Source organism: Lytechinus variegatus, chromosome 11 (assembly GCF_018143015.1).
Source record: "Lytechinus variegatus isolate NC3 chromosome 11, Lvar_3.0, whole genome shotgun sequence".
In the NCBI taxonomy this organism is placed as follows: Eukaryota; Metazoa; Echinodermata; class Echinoidea; order Temnopleuroida; family Toxopneustidae; genus Lytechinus; species Lytechinus variegatus.
Genome location: NC_054750.1, coordinates 33,762,006 through 33,785,547, shown reverse-complemented (window position 1 = coordinate 33,785,547; position 23,542 = coordinate 33,762,006). Strand labels below are relative to the sequence as shown.

The window sequence follows — 23,542 nt, the reverse complement described above, 5'->3', positions numbered from 1 at the left end:
GAAGAGAAGAGACAAAGTGAGAGAGAGGGAGAAAGAGAATATGAAGAAAGGAAAGGATAGAAAACAGAAAGGGAAGGGGAAGGAAAATAGAAGAAAGAGGGAGGACAGTAGTGGGGGCTGTAGTTGCAAATATTATAAGTGGTACAGTGAGAGGCTGAGAACCAAGAGGAGAAAGGAGAGAGAGGGAGAAAGAAGGAAGAAAGAAAGAAAGAAAGAAAAAGCAGGAAGGCTTTTGTTGCAGATATGAAGCAAGAGGAAGGAAAAAGGAGAGTGTGAGGGACCGGGGGGCTGTGTTTGAGCAAGAGAGCTGCGTAGTAAATACATGAGGGCAAGGGCGATTTTTGCCCACATGACAACCCAAAATGCCCTAATGTAATGCTTTAGGGTGACTAACTTTTCTTAAAGGACAAGTCAACCCCAACAAATGTTGATTTGAATAACAAGAGAAAAATGTAACTAATATAACACTGAAAATATCATCAAAATCCTTAATCGTATGTAAAATAAGAAAGCTATGCATTTTAAAGTTTCGCTTAATTTCACATAACAGTTATATGCACATCTTGGTCGGAAATGCAATAGAGGGACTGATGACGTCATCCACTCACTATTTCTATTGTATTATATTATATGAAATATTCTATTTTCTCCTAATTGTCCAGTGAAACAACGATTAATTCCTCCCTGAACATGTGGAATTAGCATGGTTCAGTCAAATTGGTACTTATTGTCAAATCTGTAAAAAATGAAATATTCCCGGGGGGGGCCACTTACATTGACGAGTGGATACCATGCGCGACCAAAAAAAACACGTAAAAAGGATGTCCTTTTCACGATAGGGCACGTTACGTACGTAACGTGATAAGGGTGTCAAAAACACAAAAATAATGAAAAAAGGGTATCTATTTCGCTAGGAAAATTACGTGTTTAGGGTCGAATTTGCGGGGATGATAAAACAAAATTAAAATGTTTTATAAAGGATGTCGTTTTTGCCCCAACACTACGTGTTTAGAGTCCTATTTGCGCGAGGTGTAGAAGGTGGGGTCGCACTAAACCAAATAAGGTAAAGCCGATGACCGAAGGACCCGTAACAATAAAACAATCCTGTACTTGTTAAGGGGTTCATTTCAGGGAATATTTGCCAAGAGTATCGTTTTGTTTCCAATACTTGTTAAGGGTAGGATTTCACAAGCCAATACTTGTTAAGGGGTGCATTTTCAGAATATGGAAATTACGTGTTTAGGGTGCTTTTCGAGACACCATGGTCGCGCATGGTATCCACTCGTGAATGGAATAAAATAAAAAACAATAAAAAAACAAAAGAAATAGTGAGTGAGGGACATTATAGTCTGTCTCATTTGGATGTCACTGAGTTGTGCATATCACTGTTTTGCGAAAAATAAGCAAAACTTTAAAATGTTAAAACTTTCTTATTTTACATCCAATTTTGATGAAATTTTCAGCGTTGTGCTAGTTTGATTTTTCACTATTTATTAAAATCAATATTTTTCTAGGGTGGACTTGACCTTTCTTAAGTTGCCTCAATATCTGCCAAAAAAAATCAAGAATTTTTTTTTGAAAATAATAATTTTTACATACAGCAGGCGTGTTGCACAAAATAGTAGCCCAGGAAATAAAAGAAATAGCCCCTAAAATTTAGCAATCGCCCCAATGTGGGGGAAAAAATAGCCCCTAGGAATTAAAATTTCCTTTCCTGCCAGAGAGTGAGTTGTGAGTGAGGAAAGGAGGGAAAAATCTTGAGAAGCAAGAGGGCAGAACAGAAAGCGAGGGGGGGGGATTTAGTGAAAATCACATCTGTGTGTGGTCTCTCATTGACTGTGTGTTACAAATGCATAGTCTTAAAATATATACGTTTTCAGATATCTATTAATACTACAGAGAATAAATTGACCTTTAATTGTATTTGTATAGAGAAACTAAAACGTTTTGAGAGGAAAAGTAATTGTTTTGCTACTTGGTAACATAATTATTGCGGTATAAAAATTATTGAGTGGTTAATTACATGTAGCATGTTATCATTCAAGTGGGTCTACATTACTAGACTACAAAAGTCTCTCAAAGAATAGAAAAGTTATTGAAATTCTAATTATTTGATTTGTAACGTCATATGCGAGCAGCTTTCCTACATATCGTATAGTAAAAATCAATGAAATGTTATTTTATCAGAAAATCGAAAAAGGTTTTTACTGTACCGTCAGTATATCAATAGACAAATTATTTCACACCCGTTCCTAAAAAGAAAACAAAAATAAGTCATCACGAACCATTAAAAAAAAAGAGATTTCTGCATTTTATATTACATAACACATTGGACTGCTGCTCTTTATGACATCACGAATCCAAGCCTTAAAATTCTAATAACTTTCTTAATCTTTGATGGATTTTCCTCAAACCAACAATATTTTTTGTTATTTTTTCTCCTATTTTTACAATAAACTTTTGTCAGGGTGAACTTCCCCTTAAAGAAAAAAAAACAGCAAATCTCAATAATCTGTCAAAAACGCAGGGAGTAGGTTTGATGTTCAAATACATTTATTACATGTACCTGTGCATCTTTCTCATAAAAGTCGAATTAATAAACGGCATGTTAATACTGTTGCAAATATTTACATCATGCTAGTACTCCCATCATTTGTTGTTTTAGTGATAATCATACACACAATGAAAAGTGTGTAAAATTGTGCCATGTAACATCAGTTACCACGAAAATGCCCATCTGCATGCAAACTTTGCACTACTACATCAACATTTCATGAAGGTTGAACAGGATATTCACTCCCACAAAGGAGAAAAATTGGATATACCATTCAGCACATAACAAGAACTTTTCATAATTTGTGCGTTTTAAGTCATGCATAAACTTTCCTAACCTTACCAATAGATTGCTGAAACTTTGCACTACTACATCAACATTTCATCAAGGTTGAACAGGAAATTCACTCCCAAAAAGGAGAAAAATTGGATATATCATTCAGCACATAACAAGAACTTTTCATAATTTGTGCATTTAAGTCTTGCATAAACTTTCCTAACCTTACCAATACAGGGTGCTACATGTACATAAGCACTTGCCCGATTGCCCGGGGCAAGTAAAAGTTAGAGTCAGGCAAGTGTTTTGAAAGTGAACTACTTGCCGAATTGGGCAAGCAAAATTCTCACAGTAGAATGACCAAAATTAGGGTCATATGATATATTGACCGTAATTTTGGTCATGGCAGGCAAGATAAAATCACTTTGGAAAAAGAAATGCAACAACAAATAGATCAGTTCATGTCAAAAGAGAAAAAAGGTCAATGTTTTAAAAAAAACGCAAAACTTTCTTTTATTCTTTTGGAGAGGTAAAACTTCAATGATTTTTTTCGGGCAAGTGAAATAGATATTTGGGCAAGTATATTCCAACTTTAAAAAATTTACTTGCCCAACCGGGCAACTGCTTCTAAAAAGTTATCCTGCGATCGATTGCTGAAACAACGCCCTGCACTAATCTGGAAGCACAGACTCAAATTTGACACCTTAACCAATTATACCATAAATAGAGTGAAGACTAGATTCCAAGCAGTGCATGGTGAATCTAGTCTCACACTTCAGACCCTGTATTATGAACTATATGAAAACCAAAGGTTTGTGCCTGCAGACTACCACAGCATCACCAAACAATTTTTACTTTCAAAGCAAAAATTATTGAAAGCCATAGCATAAATGAAGAAGGTTACATCCAGTCTAATTTTTAAAAAATGAAAAACAAAAATAAAAGATGAATTTATCTAATTGTTGCTACAGTATATATGATTGACTGTGCAATGATCAATGCAGTCAACTGTAACTAAAGGTTACAAATAAGATTAATTACTAAGTCTCATGTAACTAGGCCATGTTCTGTGGTAATTCTATGGCATCCCTCTGTCTAAAAGCACCCACATGGATAATAAAGACCTTGTAAATCAGATTTAAACCACTGCTATCAACTTAGTTTAACCTCCAAACCATACAACCTCAAATTTCTTTTTAAAAAGGGAACAATGTCTAGTCGCTATCTTTAGTAACCTCAATTTTTTTTGCATTATAATGCTGAGCAATTTATAGGAAATATGTCAATCTAGGCAAATATTCTAACAAATACAGCTCTAATGTCAGAGACTTGTGTCACTATTGGTTATCCATAGGAAACCATAACTCGAAACCAGAGGGGGTTTTGATAAGTTCAAACTATGGACCAATGGCTTAATATTGTCTTCTTTTTCAAGGATATACATACAGAACATGAGTTGCAATAAGATCCAAATCGATCTCATCTTGTGGTGATCTAAAATTTCTATCTCTTCAATATACAAATTTAGATCAACTGCAATTTAAAATTGAATTGAATCTTCTGCAAAACACTTTGTCAAGTCAACTTGAGATTTATCTGAAATATCAATCTCTTGCAATATAAGACTGCATTGAATCTCTTGCAACTCTTTGTAAGCCATAAATAACCCTGTGCAAGCCATCAACTGGTAGTTTGTATCAGTTCTTGCTCGATTAGTGATAAATATGCTCCAGTCCTCTGTAAACAGGGATTAGGAAAATTTCAATGAGATTCCAGGGCAACAGGTAGAAAATAATAAGTCCTGGCTTCAGGGCCCTGGGAGTGATTTTTTTACTGGGGGTGCTGATTCAAATTCGAAAAAAAGGGTTTTATCACAAAATAAATTAATTTTGGTTACAGTTTACCATTGTTACACATCTTCCAGAATACCTGGGGTGGTGCCTATGGAGAATAATACACGCAGCACCCCCCTTCCCAGGGCCATGCCTGGCTCAGTGAAATAGAAAAATATTTCACTGATCTGGAAAGAATGTGGAATAAGAGGCTTCAAGTATGCTTTCGACCGGTATTTCTGCATCTCGAGGACCACAAAAGCAGCAAGAGAAACGGTGTGTAAAGCAAAGGTCTGGGGTTACTTGAAGATGGTTCTCCGGTAATAACATAGCTCTTCTAAACTCTCCTTGATGTCCCCCATGGCTCTGTGAGATGCCTTCTTTTGATAACCAGCTTCAAATTCCTTTGGATACCACCTCCTAAGAAAAAAAAAGAGAAAGTTATGTAAAATACAATTTTCAAAAAAAAAATATTTTCAAACATCAAATTGTTCATATTTCCTGACCTTGTTTAATGTTATCATTTCAGGGCTTCAAACCTTGGCAACACAGATGAATGAAAGAGAATACCATCAAGCACTCATTATGATCTTTAATTATGCAATAATAGCAGTTCTCAAAGATTAAATCATAAGATTATCACATATGCTAAACTACCGGTATTTAAGAAATATAATTTTAGGCTCAAATCTTTGGCAACTAGGTAAAACAACTGTAATGAACCCTACATAGCTCTTACAATGTGCTTTGATAGTTCTCATAACACCTGCATAACTTAACCCCAGATAATGCAATAGAGACATTCAATTGCCCCTTTTACATTTTTGGCAAGCATTATCGTCATTTCATTTGGCAGTCCCACATACAAAATAGGTTAATGTCAGGTTTTTCGGGGTGCATGTCACATGATGCAGTTTTGACCAATCAGTGATAACAAAACTTGGTATGAGGAATATACTTGTAATCCAAAATGAAGGACTTTCTGTATCCCGAAAAGCTTGATAGCAAAAAAAAAAGAAAGTGTGCAATGAAGGCATTCTATTGGGTTTCCCATTATATTTTCCAATTTTACAAGGTGCACTTGCATCTACCATCCACCCCTCCCCCCCCCCCCTGTTCCACACCTGATTTCATGAAATTTTTGGTCTCTCTAAGTAAAAGGGGATGATACAACCCTCAGACCTGCCAACCACTAGGAATGAAAAACTGTATTCTGTGATAAAAAAACTATTTTCCCCAAAAAAGTGTATTTCATAATAAAATGCCTGGCGCACTCGCTGATCGCAGCGCTCAAGCTGCATGCAAGCTAAAATGCGCACTGCTCTTGCAGATAAAAAATTGAAAAATGTGTATATCTTCATCCTGGTTTTAACTAAATGTTTGACAAATAAACAAGTTACCTGAAATTACATTGATCTAATAACCATATTTGTGTACGTTTTATGAAATAGAGACACATAGAGATGATTTTTCTCAATAAATTACGATTTCGTAAAAAAAAAAAACATATTTTTTAAAGAAAAAATGTACTGCTGTATTTTGGTTACAAAAACGTACTAAATACGCCTAAAATGTACTGGTTGGCAAGTCTGAACCCTCTTCCAAAGGCTTATGATTAGAATTCAAACTTTGAGGGTTGGATTGCTAAATTGATGTACAGAGCATGACAACATAATAGACCACTGAAAAAAATACCTGCAAAGCTCTTTGACAGTGCTGACATCAACGATCCTATAATGCAAATGGTCCATGAATTGAGGCATGTACTTGACCAAGAAGGTCTTGTCGACATGGATACTGTTCCCTGCTAGAGGACAGAGCTTAGGGTAGGTGTACTCCCTGACGAACGATAGCATCTCATATTCTGCCTGTTGAAGGGACACCTTGCTGGCTTTGACCGCGTCCACCAGTCCTGAAGCAGTGTGATGCTGCACGCACCAATCGTTCATCTTGTCTAGTATCTCGTCGGGTTGGTGAATGATGATATTGGGTCCCTGCGTATAAAGTTAAGAAAAGAATTTCATTTGGGAGGATTTCAATGACTGATTGATTGAATCAAACATGCCAACCATCTACAACCAAAAATAGTATTTAAGGAAAAAAAGAGTATTCTTAAAAATTTGTCTCAACGTAACAATCGCCAGCCTGTTGTAGTGAGATAGGTGAAAAAAATGTGAAATTACTCTCCTTGAAAATTCACCCTTTGAAACATGCACTCGTAGGCAAGAACTTACTTGTTCTTTTCATGCAAAAAGTTACTGGCCCCGACAGTGATTTTTACCGGTCTGGGACTGTCAGACCAGCAATAGTGTCATGCGCTGTGTATAATACATACTTCATGTTTGGAAATTTAAAACAAAAGTAACAAATCATAGTAAAAAAGTAATGGTGTATTTATAGCAAAAAAGAGGAACAAATACTCTACAAAAGGAACAGTTGGCATGTCTGTTGAACAAAGGATTGGTTTGTTGCTTGATTGGTTGTTTGATATCCTTTTTAATAAATCAAATTCTCACAGAAGACTAAATTGCAATGATGAGTGTATTACTATCAAAGAGACAATTTAGTTGATTAGTTTAAACACAATTTGGAAGAACAGCTCTTGTATCAACACACAGGTCCAATTAGCTAAATAGTCAGATGCAAATAATTAGACAAATCTTGTAAAATGGGGTGTTTGTATCACCTGGCAGGAAATCTGAACATTGAATACCACAAAACCATTGATTTGAATGGTACTACTATGGTAGTGGATCGTATTACCGAACACTTTTCATGAATTTGATCATATCAAACACATTATTCCAATAAAATTCACCAAACTTTCACCATAAATACACAAATACCTATAAAACATAAATATGCAGAAATTTTGCCAAAATTGTTTTTCATTTTTACGACATTAGCTTTCAATTGGACCTCTCTTCACAAGTGAAATGGGAAAAGTTGGGAGAACAACAAAGTCACTGATGAGCTATTTCTATGGGAAAATTTGGGAGAACAACAAAGTCACTGATGAGCTACTTTGACCATAGTTTATTGTTTTGAGGATATAAAGACTTCGAAATTGTGTTTTTGATCATTTTTCTAAAGTTCCCTTTGGAAGGATGTTGCAAAGGTTTGAGCGTATTTTATTATTTTCTGACGCATATGATGCGCGTGTTCGGTAATATAAGGCCGGTCGGTAATACAATCACTTACTATACTAGTACTAGTGTGAAAGCTGCAAATTTTAGAAGAAAAGAAAATACATGTTTTTCACTAAAGTCTAGTTGAATTCCAGTTTCATACTTGAATCAATGTTGCTGTTAAAATTTGGATCGAATGAATACCATTCATTGATTAAAAACTGTATGCAAAATCAACAATGGAAAGATAGATCTAATTGTAATTTGGGAAATATTTACAAAATTTTGACAAACGTGATATCTTGACTCTAAGGTGCCCTTTGTCTGTCAAGGCGATTTGAATATAAAAATTAAAAGAAGACCCACAACACACTTTTTTAGTCTTTACATCTGCAATACATTCCCATTTAAAAAAAAACAATTAGTAAACTGGTTGAAAAATATTGAATTTCAGTCCCCCTTCATCGATTCTCATGTTAACAGTGTCAATAACACTAAGTTTCATCAAGAAAATTCTAAAGTAGCAAAAATGTCTCTTGCCACATGACTTGTGAGTGTTGGTTTACTTGGATTTAAGGTTGAATATAGCAACAAGCATCTGAGTGAGTTTGAATTTGTCATTATGATTATGACTATAGTGATAGTATGAGGTCGCCATGGCATAATTATAATAAACTAGTTCAGTTCGGCTTATGTCATAATAATGATAATAAAATAATTATGATAATAAAATCAGATACCCACCCTTGCAATAAGCCACTTAGCGCCAATTTTTCACTTCAAATTCATTTCCATAAATTCACTCTTTGGGGTGAAAATTATTATTATCATTATTATTATTATTATCATTATTATTATTAGTTGAACTTTTCTTTCTTTTCCTCAAATTGTCAATGCTTTAAATGATTGAAAATCCACTATTTTACGTGCAAATTGGCAAAATACCTTATATTCAGCTTTCTTATAAATATTTGTATTTATATTTATTTATTCATTATTATTAGACACACCCTTTCGTCCAAACCGGGGGGCTTCGGACGAAAGGGCGCGTTCCAGTGAATGCGACGCGACGTGGCGCTCCCGACGCACCCTTTCAGCTAAACCGGGGGGGGGGGGGCTTTGGACGAATCTTCGCGTTCGCGTTGACGCACCCTAACGCGACAGCACCCACCCTTTCGAAATAAGCCGTTCAGTTCAGGCCAAATTGTAGTTTCGGGAATAGACAGCTGGCAGCCGTCTGTTTCGAGGATTTTTTTAACGTTTTTTTTTTTTATTTCTCCTCGTACACAGACGGCTCGCTATCGTGCAGCCACCATTAGGGGACTTGCAATGCAAAATCCCCCCGTCGGGGCTTTTCGATTTTTGTCTTTAATGAATAAAAATTTCGAAAATTATAGTGACCAGAGTGCAAATTTATATTCCCTCTTGGCATCAATTGCCAAAATACGGAGAAAAATGAAGTTAAAAGGAACAAAAACAGCGACTTACCTCGGCTGTCGCGCAAATTCACTTCCCCGTTTTATCCAATCTTAAGTACATAAACATATGGCCATTGAGTCCCCTGTACAGATCGCGCTAGAACTTCGGTCTCTGTATTTAATTGGTGAGTGAAGCCAACGAAGTTCAGCTGAACAACCAACAAAACAGAGACCGAAGCTTTTGGTCTATTTCGGGAACCACTTCACTTAATCATGTCCTGCTTGTCGATTTCAACTTTGGATTTGTATTTGTAAGTAACCCCGGTAGTACGCATTTATTATAAAGTGAAAGGTAGTAGAATAGGGAAACCATGTGACCAAATAACGAAGAGAATGCTAATCACTTTACCTCAGCAACGATGTTGAGATCTTCATCTGTTATCAAGCAAGCCATTTCAATGATGTGACAAGTGTTCAAATCCAGTCCAGTCATTTCTAAATCAACCCACACCAGACGACTTTTTAACTCCTCATTTTTCTTTTGCCTCGGTCGATTGTGGCTGTCGTTGCTCATATTTGCTGCTCTTCCTCTATCGGTGCTGAAAATAACACTCCGGTTGAACAATTTTAACGGGTTGAGTAACCTTGCCCTTGAAAGAATCATCGGAGAAGATCCATGGACAGTTCCGGAGCGCTCCACTTCCACAACAACCCTCAAGCTATAATTGGTACGGAGCTTACACCGCATTCCAGCCCAAACTTCGGGGATAAGAGTTGAGCGATTGCGGTGTTAACAGGGTGTACGTGTACATGCTAGGAATCACTACTTCATATTTCTTGCGCAATCGTGTACAGTCAGTCATGTATAGCTTATATCACAAGGTGGCGCTAGAGCCATATCCATTTTTATTCTGTTGGAGGTATTTTAAGTTTTTACTGTATGCAGTATTGAGGTACATGTTTCTCAATTCAATTCAATTTCATTGTCCACATCATTGGAAATTGCTTTTGCTCACATTTATATACATAGCATATATTGCTTGCATAGATACAATTATACAAAAATGCATTTGAAAGTGACAGGGCAATTCTTCAGACAATCTTAAAAGATTCAGATGATAAGATCGTCCACTGGCAGGTATCTTAATAGATCACAAAAGAAAAATCAGGCAGTGAGATTATTGTACCTGCGGATGGGGAGGGAAACAAAGGAATTTACGAAACGTTGAGTGCTTTCCTCAAAGTCTACATGTGCAGAAAATCTACCAAAAAGACTAAAAGTTAATATTTTCAAGATATTTTTATCACAAATGCAAAGCTACCAAGTCTCACGCTTTATACGTGAGACTCAAGCATTTTGGACTCTTGTTCATCCCCTCAAATCTCTGTCTCACGCAACTATCACAGCCTATCCCCATATACATTGTGCACAATGTCTGTGATCTCACTCAGATTCACAGAAAATCTCACGCATAGCTGGTCTTTGAACTTGGCATCTCTGCAAATTACAACATCAACGAAAAGGCTTACACAGAAAAGGTTTATATTTTTTGCCTTTAAATTTGAAATGAAGATCATAAATTTACAAAATATGAGAGAATATGATCCGATAGAGAAAGAGGTGTAATTACAAGTCCTTTGTGGTCATGACATATGCTCTTCACAAGAACTGCATTATTTTTGTTATTATTAATATTGAACGGATATTTGTATGTACAATGTAAGTTTTGTATCCAAAGTTTTAAACAACACGATCTAAGGGTGTTTCAATGCCCTGTTTCAATGATGAGTAATAGAATGAATAAAACATGATAATTGATACAAATATTTACTAGCATTTTATATTTTTTCCGACCATGGTTAGATGAGATGAATTTTTAAAGCTTGTAGTTGTATTGTGCATTTGAGGAGTTCCTCTTTTTTGAAATTCATTAACAACTGTTTTCTCTGTGCATTGTGATAAACAGTTGGTGATGATGATTGATGGTGATGATGATTAATGATGGTGATGATGAGGATAATGATGAAAATGGTGATGATGATTGATGATGATGGTAATGATGATGATGTTGAGGATGATGGTGATGAAGATGATGATGGTGATGATAATGGCGATGGTGATTGATGAAGATGATGATTTATGTTGGTGATGGTGATGATGCTGCTGATGATGGTGGTGGTGGTGGTGGTGGTGGTGATGATGGTGATGATGATGGTGAGGATAAAGAGGACGATGATAATGATGATGATGATAAAGATGATGATGAAGATGATGAATATGATCATGATGATACTTTTTTCATATTACACAAGTACTCATATTGCTCGGAAAATGAAAGACTATCCAATTTGTCCTTGTGACGAAATAAAATCTAGTTTATTACTTCAGGTAATATCACCATACTCTTGATTAATAATTTGTTCACGTGGAAGATGTTGATCATTATGGAAATAGGTGATAAGTTGTCACATGGTGGGGTAAACTGGCATTGCGATGTTTTGACTGCTACTTAAACCCCCATTCCACAGAGAGCAAGATCTCTGAAAGACCACTTAAATGAAACTTGTTTGATCTTTCAAAGGTCTTTCAAACAACTTTCAAAGATCTCTGAGGTCTTTCACAATTCCTGATTGATCTTTCAATGGTCTTCATGGTCCTCATGAGTCCCAAAACTTTTTAAAGCAGTTCAAAACAGTCTTTCAGTGGTTTTTTAGGAAAGTGGTCTTTCAGCAGTCTCTTGATGGACGGAGAGGAAATGAGAAAGAACACAAATTCATGTATCCCATTTTATCACATTTCACATTCAGTTGTGAATAAAAGCAAGCCACATCATTTACATGTATATACATAACAAAAACAGAAATAAAAACCACTAAACACAAAACATTCAATATTTTGACACATGATTTATTTTGTGCATTATTTACAGTCATGTACATAATAATATTCATGGAGAGCAGTGGTTTACGGAGTTTTTTAAATTTCAAAGCCATATCATTACTTCGATAACATCACGCTTCATAATACTGTAAAACATAAACTAATCCAATATTTGTTCTCAAAAGTAAAGATTGAAATAAGTCATCCAGTTATGAATAAAAGGCAATAATTTCGTTCTTTCAAGAATATTGGTCAAAAAATAAATTGTAATACCTTTGTTTCTATGTATTAAACATAAAAAATATAAGAATCATGATTGTGAAAAGGCTAAAATCAAAATTCATGAAAGCTGGTAAGTCTTTTTCCTTTTTTAAACAAGGACTTTGTAAGTTTTAGTTTTCATAATTAATAAGACCATTTTCATTATCCCATAACTACATAAAAGCAATCTAAAATCATATCAAAAAATCATAAAAAGATAATCATGATCAGAAAAAAAAGGATAAAAAATAAGTATAAATATGCCATTTGAGTCTTTGCTCGAGTGCTAAAAAAAGATGGAAATTATATTCAAACTTATTTCAATTTGATACAACCAATTAAATTCTTGAAAGATAAAAAGAAAAGAATTCAAATCTAAAAAAAAAAATTGTTTGATTTTAATCCTCTGAAAATATGGGGTACAACAACAGAGCCTTCTCTTCAATACCCTTTCTTCTTTGCATCTCTTCCTATTTTTATTCTCCTCTTCATTTATCAAGAAAAATAATCTTTTGAACAGTCAAAATTCCCTCCCATGTGGTGCACCGTGTGTCTCACTCCTGTAATTGCATTTAACATTTACCAAGAAGAGTCGGTATAGCCTGAAATGAACATCTGAGAAACCATACATTTTTGACATTGAGTTGCTATGTTAGGCATGTAAACCACCGCAAATGAAAGTGAAGTATTGAGGAGGAAATGCTTATAATCATGTAATGTTTTACACGTCCTTGGGAGATTACATAAAGCCGTTTATAAAACTATACATAATTTTGAAATGGCTGACATATGAAGTGGTCGATATATTGCCAAACATTTTCTGACACAAGGGGCCCCTAAGCTTAAGCAATATATTCCTCTCTGATGCAACTCTCTTGATTTATGATAAACAAAATTTGAAGGAAAAAAATCTGTCATGATTTCATTAAAGTACACCTCTTGAGCTACAATATATTCTCCAAGGCATCATGCCTCTTCAACAATGCTCCCTAGTGGGTGTTTCATGAAAGCTGTTCCTAAGTTAAGAGCAACTTTAAGAATGACTTTTGATTCTTGTGGTAAACGGTATACACCAAAATGTTCATTGGCGATGGTTTAGCACATAAGGTTCACCAGCCGTTCTTAAAGTCGCTCTTAACTTTAATACAAACAGCTTTATGAAACACCCCCTAATCCTGTCACACAAAGTTTAGCGATGATCATGAAATCGATCATATGTTGTGCAATCAATTAAAAACTTAGTTCTAAGATCAATTGTTAAGTTTTGTGTTTCGGACAGAGAATTCTACCACTTGGGTCAGGACTAAGTGGACCATAGACTTCATTGGCTTATATTCTGAATTCTGGTTAAATTCAAGCTAAGGTCTTTATAAATAGTATGTAATAAAGTTACTGAGAGCCGAAATTTAAAACGTATGTTCAACATTGAACTTTTATTTTCACTGGGCTTACTTTTCACATGCCTTTGAATAATCGTGTAGAAAACTCGTTTTTTTATCATTTCCAGATTTCCAGATGCTCTTAAATTGTTTGAATAACAAATATGCTCACAAATTTAACCTACAAATTGGTGCCACATTTGGCAATCTATGAAGAACATGAACAGTAGATCCCACCCTACATTCAGAGCTGTGACAATCACCTTGCTAACACTCATTCCACACCAAGAAACCTTGGCATTGCTATTCTCCCAATCCCATATCTGGGGCCCGTAACACATAGCTTAGCAATCAACGTAGAACATTTTTCTACGATTGATTGCATTGACTACAATGTACAATCAATCATGAAAAATCAAGAGTTTTACGAGACCCTGGTCAGGGTTCCAACAGAAATTTGAATATAGAATTTCATGACTTTTCCATGACTAAATTGCTGCTTTCCACTCTTCCCGTGACGTCCCGGGAGTTATGTAGAATTTGGAATGTCACAAAACTGAGATAAATGGAAATCATGAACACCAATTATAATAGCAGAGTATGATCACAGAGCATGAGAGTTGCGAGACAAACTGTAAAGCTGCCATAGCCAAGAGATAAATGCAATTCCATGACTTTTCACATATTTTCTAAAGTCTCCCTGACTTTTCCATGACCACAAATTTTTCCAGGATTTTGCATGACTGTGGGACACTGTATGTAAGGTAAGTATAGACTATTGTAAAGCAGCTGACATGCAAGAGCTGTGATGATCATCTTGTGAACACTCATTCCGTATGCAGAAACAGTGCCACTGCTGTGCGTCCCTCCACCGCAATAACCCATGACATGTGCGAAGAATATTGCGAACTGGCTATAAAAGCTACGATGATCATCTTATTGATCTTTTTTTTTCAATCAGAAGATGATCCAGAAACTGTGCTGTTGAGTCTATGCGCATCCAATCCAATAAATGGTGACATAATGATTAAAGTTTATTGTGAATCAGCTGTAAAAGCTATGATGATCATCTGGGTTCTCCAACATAACTTATTGCCGTCTCAGTACTAAAAATATTCCACAACAAGAAAACCTTATCATTGCTTTGTGCTCACTCTTATCCAATTTCTGATGATACAATCAAAATCCGAATTCAGCTGGCTCTTGTAATACAACGATGTAAGTGGTTTAGTGTCTCCATGATTTTTCTCATTGTCTAAATTGTTTTTGTTGAAAGTTCTGGTTTGCTGGTAGCATCCCACACTCATCTAATATGGTTGAACAGGTTGAGCACAGACTTGGATTCCTGTGGAGATAAAAATAGACAATGAGGTAGATAGCAGAATAATTCTCAGGCAAATAAGAATTTGTCCCTAAATATCTGAAAAATATATCTTGATTTGCATTGAACCCCCTCCAATAGCTCATAATGTCCTCAAGTTACAAATTCAATGAACAGAAGTGGCAGCCCCCCCCCCCAAAAAAAAGGCATCTTTATATTTTAAACTAGTGTTCAATTGATCAACTAGAGTGTACTAAAAGTGGCCTACCATTGACAAATCATGGGGAAATTGAATCAATACAAAATAAGCAAAAGGCCAATTGACTTGCATAATATAATCAGTCCGTCATGAGAGCCCGTCGGACTAATGGGATAAAAGTTCTGACAGCACAAATTTGACCGAACTCGTGATTGTTATTGTTCTAGTTTCCAACAATCCCAATTGCTAGACTCTTAGCAGGTCTCTTGATTGCTCAGCCAAAATAAATATCCTCTATGAAGTTACATGCTTCAAAGTGAAAACATGCAGTTTACTTCTGGTTGGTTAGTCTACTAACAATTGCTCTCCTATATTAGATCTCCCAGATATGCCGGTGCCTATTACATAACACCCCAGGCATGCAGTCGAGTGAAAGACTTGAATCCCTTCTCTTTTCTGAGATTGGCCTTGATTTTCCCCATGATTTGTCAATGGTAGGTCGCTTTAACTTTTGCATTGTTAACTATATGGTGCCCCAATATGGCTTAAGACATAATTTCTTACTTTAAAATTTCATATTAAAGCCCCTTCTAGTACCAAGCCAGAAGTGTCGCCAACACTTTCAACATTGATTTCTACATACTTACTTTTGTTGATCTTGATTTGCTGAAGACGTTCCAGAAGCGTAACGTTTCATCTCCTGCCCCTGTTACAATGGCCTCCCCATCAGGAGATACCGCCTGAAAAACAAATTGAAAATGAAAATATATATCAACATGACAGGCTGTCAATATAGTGCTCTCAATGGTAAGGAATCAATGTCAGTCTTTTCTTAAGCTTTCATAAGAAGTAGATTAAAATCTGATGACAGCGCACTCTATGATAGGCTTTTGAAATCCTCTTACAATACCTACCAACCTCGGTGGACCAAAAATAGTTATCCCTTTTTCATGACATTGCAAGGGACCGTAGCGACCAAGTGGGGGTATAGGAGGATGGACCATCCCTCCAATGTTAAGAAACTTTCTAATATTACTATTCCGTGCCTTTCACTTTCGACTTCCACTTAATTAGTTCATGGAAATGCCAAGGGCCTTGTTGCATGCAAGTTACTATTACAGTATCTTTGCCATCCGATGGTAACTACCATGGTAACGCTGACCAGCAGCCAATCAAAGTCAAGGATTCCATGCAAGTTACCATAATAGAAACTTTTATGCAACAGGGTCCAGATATGAAAGACCATCTCTTGCAAGGACTGTTTCATCAAACCGGACCCACCCATGAATGAAACACAAAACTTACCAGATATAGAACTCTATAGGTGTGACCCGTAAGCTTGGCCACTTGGACTAACGACGGGTACTTCCAAACTAGGATCTGGTTCTGCGAGTAGCCATGCGTGCTTACCTAGAAAATGAGAAAAAACACCAACAAATAGTGTTTGTGAAATAGTTTTCGATCCACTAGGTGAAATGTATGTAATTAAAAAATATTAACATTCATTCCTGTCATTAACAATAAAAGTGTTACAATATTAACAAAGAGAAAAAGAAGAAAATAGGATGGACAGTCTGCAGAAATTGTAAGAGAAATGTATGAAACACAAGAGTCACGATTGATTGACTTCATTGAACAAATCCACACTAAGGAAAGCCAAATGATTTTTTTTTTAATCAGAGAAGCATTTTAGTGTCGGTATCTGCAAAACACTGCTGCTTACTGCGCTCAAAATATGTAAACATGATAAATGCATGTAAAGCATTTACATTTTATACACCTAAATGGCAAAACAAGAACATCAACAGAAATAAATAACATACCAACAAGAAAAGATATAAGGATTTGAGTCAAACTTGAAAATCACTCACTCTCCTTTTTTGGCTGTATTTGTCTTGGGAATGAAAGCAACAATGAAAACACATTTGGACTTCATTCTAAAATTGACAAACTAGAACTGTGAACATGAAAAATGCAGTATTTACACGTTATAAACCTAAATAACACATGAGGAACCTCATCTTTTAACAGAAATACAAAGTACAGAAGATAAATAATCCATTGAATTTGAATTTGCCAGCACCATGAGGCTGCGATGAATGCAAGAAATGCTCCCAGGAAGTGGAAATTGTGCACTTTTTGTGCGGGATTGAAATGAATCCAATGACCGGGGTAATAATATGCTGTAACACACTAAGCCATTCTGGGAAAAGCGCTTTATAAAAAGTGGCTATTATTATCATTATTAGAGAAAGAGATGAGAAATTGAGTGAAATTCCTCCTTCCTTACCAGTTCATTATCGTGTTTAGACCAGGCCAGGTTGCAGACCTGCGAGACGGTGTCTACGTAGTTGAGGGGTTGGCTGGTGAGTGTGTTCCAGAACCTGATGCATCGATCTGCCGTACCGCCCCCTGATGCAAGGAGACCGTGCTGGTGGGGTGACCAGGCGATGGCCTTCACCGCTGCACTGTGTTCGGTGTACTGCTGGACGGGGGAGGTGCTGGAGTGGTTCCATACAAACAGCTGGAAAAGAAAGAGGAGATTGGTAGTTTAGATTGCAGCTTTATGAAACAAGAATTTGATCCAAACTGTTGAAGGAAATCATTAATTCATCATAACATTATTAACTTTGCAATTTCCTAAGGACTCACCACTGAAAAACTGAAAAGTACTAGAAAGCTAATTCCTCTCTAGCCTAACTTTCATAACCTTTATTTAGGTGGGCAGCATTCACGCAAGCATAAATTGTTTTCCAACTTTCTGGTGTTGTTCTGGTGTTAAAAGTTGAGTTTATTGGCATTCCAAATACATAACCATTTCCCCCACAGCAATATATTTTTTAGCTGGAAGCCATTCCAAAGCGTTTATTATAGAAATAATGCATGCAAGCACGTGCATGCAGGGTCAAATAATGAACGATGTGCGAGAAGAGCCAATTGATATACCGCACCAAGGTCCGCAGGACCGAGTGCGGTATATCCATTTGGCGAGTCGAGCACAGAGTTCATTATTTAGGTTCTCTATGCACAAGAATGCGTGCATTGTTTGTTTTATACAACCCCCCATGTTACTGAGTTGCCCCAAATGCTATATTTTATCTAAATTCTAGATAATTCCAGACCTCACACTATCCTGCACTCTGACGTCAGAGTGCAGGATAGTACTTTTGGTATGACGTCAGAGTGCAGGATAGTGCGTTTTGGATGCAATAGTGCAATTCGCTGAATATCACGTGATCCGATTTGAACCAATCAGATTACAGAACAAATTCTTTTAGATGCACTGCATACCACCTACCCTATTATCATTGCCTCCTGAAGCTAGATGCTGATGATCAGGAGACCATTTCAGACCGCACACCTCCTGACGATGACCCCCGAGCCGTCGGATGACCCCTGGCATGCGGATATCTCTCTGCAGGATCATTCGATCTCTGCTGCCGGACGACAAACTGTCTGCGTTCCACGCCAGTGCCCCTGTGTGTGAATAAGGTGAACTTATGTTGAATTGATTGCAAGAGAGAGTATGGACAAGTAAGAGTTCGTACGAATTGTCAAAATGTTACTTCCCTCCTCTCTCTTCAGGGTACTCTGGTGTGGGGGTTGTGGGGTGGAGGTACAGTGCCAGTCATGCGTTTTTGATACCTGTTTGCCTGTTTCAGCCAGAGAGCAAGGGACGGGTACACGGGTGTTAGAGAGGTGTGACTGGTACTGTACAAGTAGGTTGCACAAATGCATTGTTCTATTTCTCTCTGACTTCTCTTCTTTTCTTATCTTTTATTTTTTCTCTTCTTTCCTCTATGATCTCATTCTCCCCCTTTCCTTCTCTCTCTTTTCTTCTCGTACAGTTGTGCAATACATATTTTAACAGTTATGATTGTTTGTTAAATGTATTATTTATGCCATTGTTTATTGTATTCATGTTTGTAACTTTATGCCCGAAAACAAATATTGTGTATTCTTATGCATGACAATAAATTATCTTGAATCTCTATTTTTCACAGCCTTTGTTATCCCCCCCCCCCCCACTTCCCCCTCATAATCTCCCTCCCTCTTCTATCATAACATTAATCAACTGGGATGGGTCAATTTGACTTGCAAAGAATTTGTGATTGCATTCAATCCAGGCGAGGTGAATGGGTACCCATAAGGAATAATTCCTTGAATACAGTGAACACTTTATTATGATCATTATCATTATTTTTATTATTATTATTTTCATAACTATCATTATCATCATAATCATTATTGTGATTATCATTATTACCATTATTATTTTTATTATCATTATTATTATTATAATTATCATTGCTATCAATTTGTTGTTTTTAATGCTATTATCATTACCAAAAGACGTTACAAGATGGAAGTTGCTGCTACCCTGTTTGGCGTTCAACGATTAAACGGACAGAGCCTCGTCAATCTGGCGCTGCACAGCGGCTGCTGGGCCCATGATCAAATGGGCAAAGCAAATTTTTGGAGTATTTCATTTCATGTCTATTTCGTACAATGAATTATGGATTATCATCATCATCATTATTATCCTACTCTATGATTGTCTCGGTACCTACCAACTCTCGCTGCATGGCCATCCAATGCATGTAGTTTCTTCTGAGCTGCGTAGTCCCATACCTGAACAAGACCTTTGTGTGTTCCAACGGCTACCAGATTCCCCTGTAATATATAAACAGTATTGCCAATTTCAAGATCAAAGTAAAGACCCTATGTTTACCTGAGCATAAAATAATTCAATATAATAGCTATGAATAGCTTTTCCTAGCTTCAATGTCCCTTTTAACAATTTTTTTATTAATTCTTTCCATTTGTGTTTAGGTAGAGGACACATTCCTGAAATTTTATGGCAAGTAAATAATACAAAGCTCCTAAAGCTTAAAGCCTAATTTTGTTTAAAGGGAAAGCTCACCCTTTGTTAAAATAGCCGAAAAAAATATTCCTAGAGTTCAGGAAAATATTCCACGAATTGCAGATGGGTGGAATATTGGCCCTAACATGTGGAATATTTCTGGTATTTCATGAAGTAACGCCATCCAATATAATTATCATCTATCCCATCCCCCCCCCACAAAAAAACAATCAATTTGTATTTTAATTTCTTAAATCAATTGGTGACAAACAGTATAGAACTCATAGGTCCGTATTCTAAAGTCATGTTTAATTTAAATCTGATTCAATCTAAAGTTGTGGTTTAATTATGGATTGTCAATAGTGGCACATATTTTCAATGTATCAGCTTATTTTTCTCTCAAATCATTCTTAACTGTTTGAGAAAGATGTATAAGATAGCTACCTTCACCATAAAATATTTAGTAAAGATCACAGTAAACAAAGAAACATACTAATGTGAACAAGATTTTGATGTTTTTGGCTTTCCATGATTTTAACTAAGAGTTAGACCATTATCTAAGTTATACCCGACATCCAAATACAGGCCATTAATTTCAATATCAAGCATGAATAATAATTCACTTACTCTTTCATTCCATGACACAGAAGTAACTGTATCTCCGTCCCCTGAGAGATCACATAATCTTGTTACCTAGGAAACCAAAAAAAATAAAACATTCAGTAGAGGTGTCATGGTCAAATGGACTCCACAATATGGCCCCTAAGCAACAGGGTTCAAATTTCCATTGAAAAAACAATAAAAACAAATAAAATGAAAAAGAAAGAAATACATAAGAAATTTAGAAGACAATAAAATACATAAGAAAATAAATATGATGTTCAATTTTTTTAAAAGTACATTTGATCAGATTCCAATAAAAAGACTTTGATCCAAATATTAGAACTTCAGGGGCATTATTTAATTAATTACATAGCAAATTTTGTATTTTACGCATGAATTAACATAGTTAAATGAGCAATAAGATTTTTCGCAGAAGCTGATTACATGTATATTGTTTTGTAGATTATGCCAGGGGAAATGTGCATGCCAATTTTCGCCACGATTGCGCGATCGATGGCCTAGATCATAAGGGGGGTGCTGAAGCAGCCGTCTTCTCAGACGTCAAAATAGCCCAGTCTACTTTAGGGTCTAACTGTCTGTACATGTATTTGCAGACAATTTAAATCCCTAGACCACTGCGCTCATTTTCTTGTACCTACCTGACTATTGCAAGCACTCCATAGATACACACATGTACCTAAGCCCACACTGAGTATATTCCCTGATGACCAGTCTACAAGGTTTAGGTAGAAGTCATCTTGAAGCTCCGGAGCGTCCAAGACCTTGAAAGGAATCTTGGAGATCTTCCTCATTGGCTTCCGTGGTGATCTCAGCAGCTTTTGGCTGGATTGGGGAAATATCAATGAGAAATAGCAAGAATTAAAAATGGCTTGTTTATGCATGCATGATGAAGCCTATACACTGATCATTATATAACCACTTGATCCATCACACATGCAAAGATTATCAGAGATGGCTTTAATAGGGAGCACTCCAAATTTCTTGAAATCCATTTGTGAGGGAGCGGAGCGACTAAGCAGTAGGGCACAAAGTCTCCGTCAATTATGGAGTAAACAATGAACAGACAAAACACATGTATTACCAGTTTATAGAGAACAAATGGACAAATAATAATGATAATCATAACAATGTCATATTTTACCCAGGGTAGCCATTTCAGTTCCGAAAACAGTTCTCCAAGCGGGCACTGCTTAACATGACTGTGTTATTATTACCCTGACTTTAGCACTGCTACCTTGACCAGGCACTCGAGCGTTCGAAGGATTCTTTCCTACCGGGTACCAAAACACACCATGACTGGGTATCGAGCCCACGTACCTCAGATTGAAAGATGAGAGTCTTAACCACTAGACCACAATGCCCCCACATTACATACAATAGAGTCCACAAATAAGTTTAATAATATTGGTTAAAATCAATGATACAAGTATGGTCATTATCAACCTCGGACAATTAAGAGTGTGGTCTAAGGTGTGTGGGGGGGGCATTTCATCAATATTTATTGTCTGACAACATTCCATGGTTTTGATTGAAGTATGGATGTCTGACCACTACTATCTTAACTGTCAGATAATGACAACTTTCGTTGAACAGCCCACGGGGAGCGTTTCATGAACAAAAGTTTGTCAGCGATTTTCTCTGATGCTAGGAGTTTCAATAGCTTATGAATATAGTCTATGAAAATGACTGTTTGTTTAATGAAACGGCCCCCAGGGGCCCGTGACAAAAGGCTTGGCAATCATCGTGGAACAATTTTTTTCAATATGACTGATTGCATTGGCTACGATGTACAATTAATCGTTAAAACCAAGTGTGCAATCAATCGCCTGTTTCATAAAGCTGCTTTTAAGTTATGAATGACTTTACGCACGACTGGTGACCATTTCTTGTGCTAGATGATATCCCTAGATGTAACTTATTTAGCGCCTAAGAACAGGTTCAAGTCGTGCGTAACTTTACACACAGCTTTATGAAACACCATCCAGGACTCACCTTTTATTTCCTATTGGGGATAAGGAGTACGGAGGGGAATCCTCTCCTTGAGCAAGGCTTGGTCTCTTGGCTTGGACGTTGTATTGGAATAGATTACGCTTGACCTTCTGCGGACTGACCATCCGTCTATCCTCGCATTGCGGGTCTTTGATCTTGTCGATGTTTGCTCCAAGGAGCTCGTTCTTCAGCAGGCAGTGGTAGGCTAGCATGTCTGTGAAAATATCATGTGATAACAGCAAGGTTGAGCAATATAGCTGGTTGTGCGCGTAATAGTGACAACATAAAAATTATGTGTATGATGAATTTGTTGGAGATGATGATAAAGGGTGTGTTGGTGGTGGTGGTGATGATGATGCTAATGATGACGATGCTGATGATGATGATGATGCTGCTGCTGATGGTGGTGGTGGTGGGGATGATGATGGTGGTTGTGATGGTGGTGGTGATGATGAAGATGATGATGATGATGATAGTGGTGATGGTGTTGATGATGGTAAAGGTGATGGCAGTGATGAGCCTCGCAGTAATAATGATGAATAGATAGACTATTAAAGCTAAACTTACTGCAAGATTTAAGGGCATAAACAAGGTTTCAGACAACCTATAACTTGTGACAGCAAATGAACAAAGCCTAATAAAACATAAGATCAAAGAATAATAAAGGCAACTAGACAAGGGGGATGTTTCACGAAGATTCAAGTCAGACTAAAATTGCACTTAAATTCCCATTTGCCTACATATAATGCATCATCGCATAGACCAGTTAGGTCACAATCACAAGATGTGCGCAAATAAGCATTAATCAATGAGATT

At 36.6% G+C, this 23,542-nt stretch overlaps 2 protein-coding genes and 1 long non-coding RNA gene across 3 annotated transcripts in view; 1 reads left to right on the top strand and 2 right to left on the bottom strand.

Annotated features, from left to right (window-relative positions):
- Window positions 1–2,428: 2,428 nt before the first annotated feature.
- LOC121423934 lies at window positions 2,429–3,047 on the top strand. Its single transcript, XR_005971323.1, has 2 exons — window positions 2,429–2,779; window positions 2,944–3,047. It is a non-coding gene; the product is annotated as an uncharacterized LOC121423934 (long non-coding RNA).
- A 1,440-nt stretch (window positions 3,048–4,487) lies between these two features.
- Window positions 4,488–10,053, bottom strand: LOC121423933 (oligoribonuclease, mitochondrial-like). The gene is made up of 3 exons (XM_041619481.1): window positions 9,618–10,053; window positions 6,358–6,656; window positions 4,488–5,082 (listed from the first exon to the last, which is right to left on the bottom strand). The coding sequence occupies exons 1-3, from the start codon at window positions 9,954–9,956 to the stop codon at window positions 4,962–4,964; spliced, it is 759 nt and encodes a 252-aa protein (XP_041475415.1). The 5' UTR covers window positions 9,957–10,053; the 3' UTR covers window positions 4,488–4,961.
- A 2,042-nt stretch (window positions 10,054–12,095) lies between these two features.
- The window catches only part of LOC121423471 (fizzy-related protein homolog), a 14,424-nt gene continuing 2,977 nt past the window's right edge, over window positions 12,096–23,542 (bottom strand). The window contains exons 3-11 of the mRNA XM_041618820.1: window positions 22,730–22,940; window positions 21,376–21,559; window positions 20,741–20,806; window positions 19,821–19,923; window positions 18,548–18,726; window positions 17,540–17,773; window positions 16,555–16,659; window positions 15,897–15,989; window positions 12,096–15,074 (exon numbers count right to left, since the gene is read on the bottom strand). Coding sequence (XP_041474754.1) covers window positions 15,033–15,074; window positions 15,897–15,989; window positions 16,555–16,659; window positions 17,540–17,773; window positions 18,548–18,726; window positions 19,821–19,923; window positions 20,741–20,806; window positions 21,376–21,559; window positions 22,730–22,940 — 1,217 coding nt within the window. The 3' untranslated portion in view covers window positions 12,096–15,032. The remainder of the gene's footprint in view (window positions 15,075–15,896; window positions 15,990–16,554; window positions 16,660–17,539; window positions 17,774–18,547; window positions 18,727–19,820; window positions 19,924–20,740; window positions 20,807–21,375; window positions 21,560–22,729; window positions 22,941–23,542) is intronic.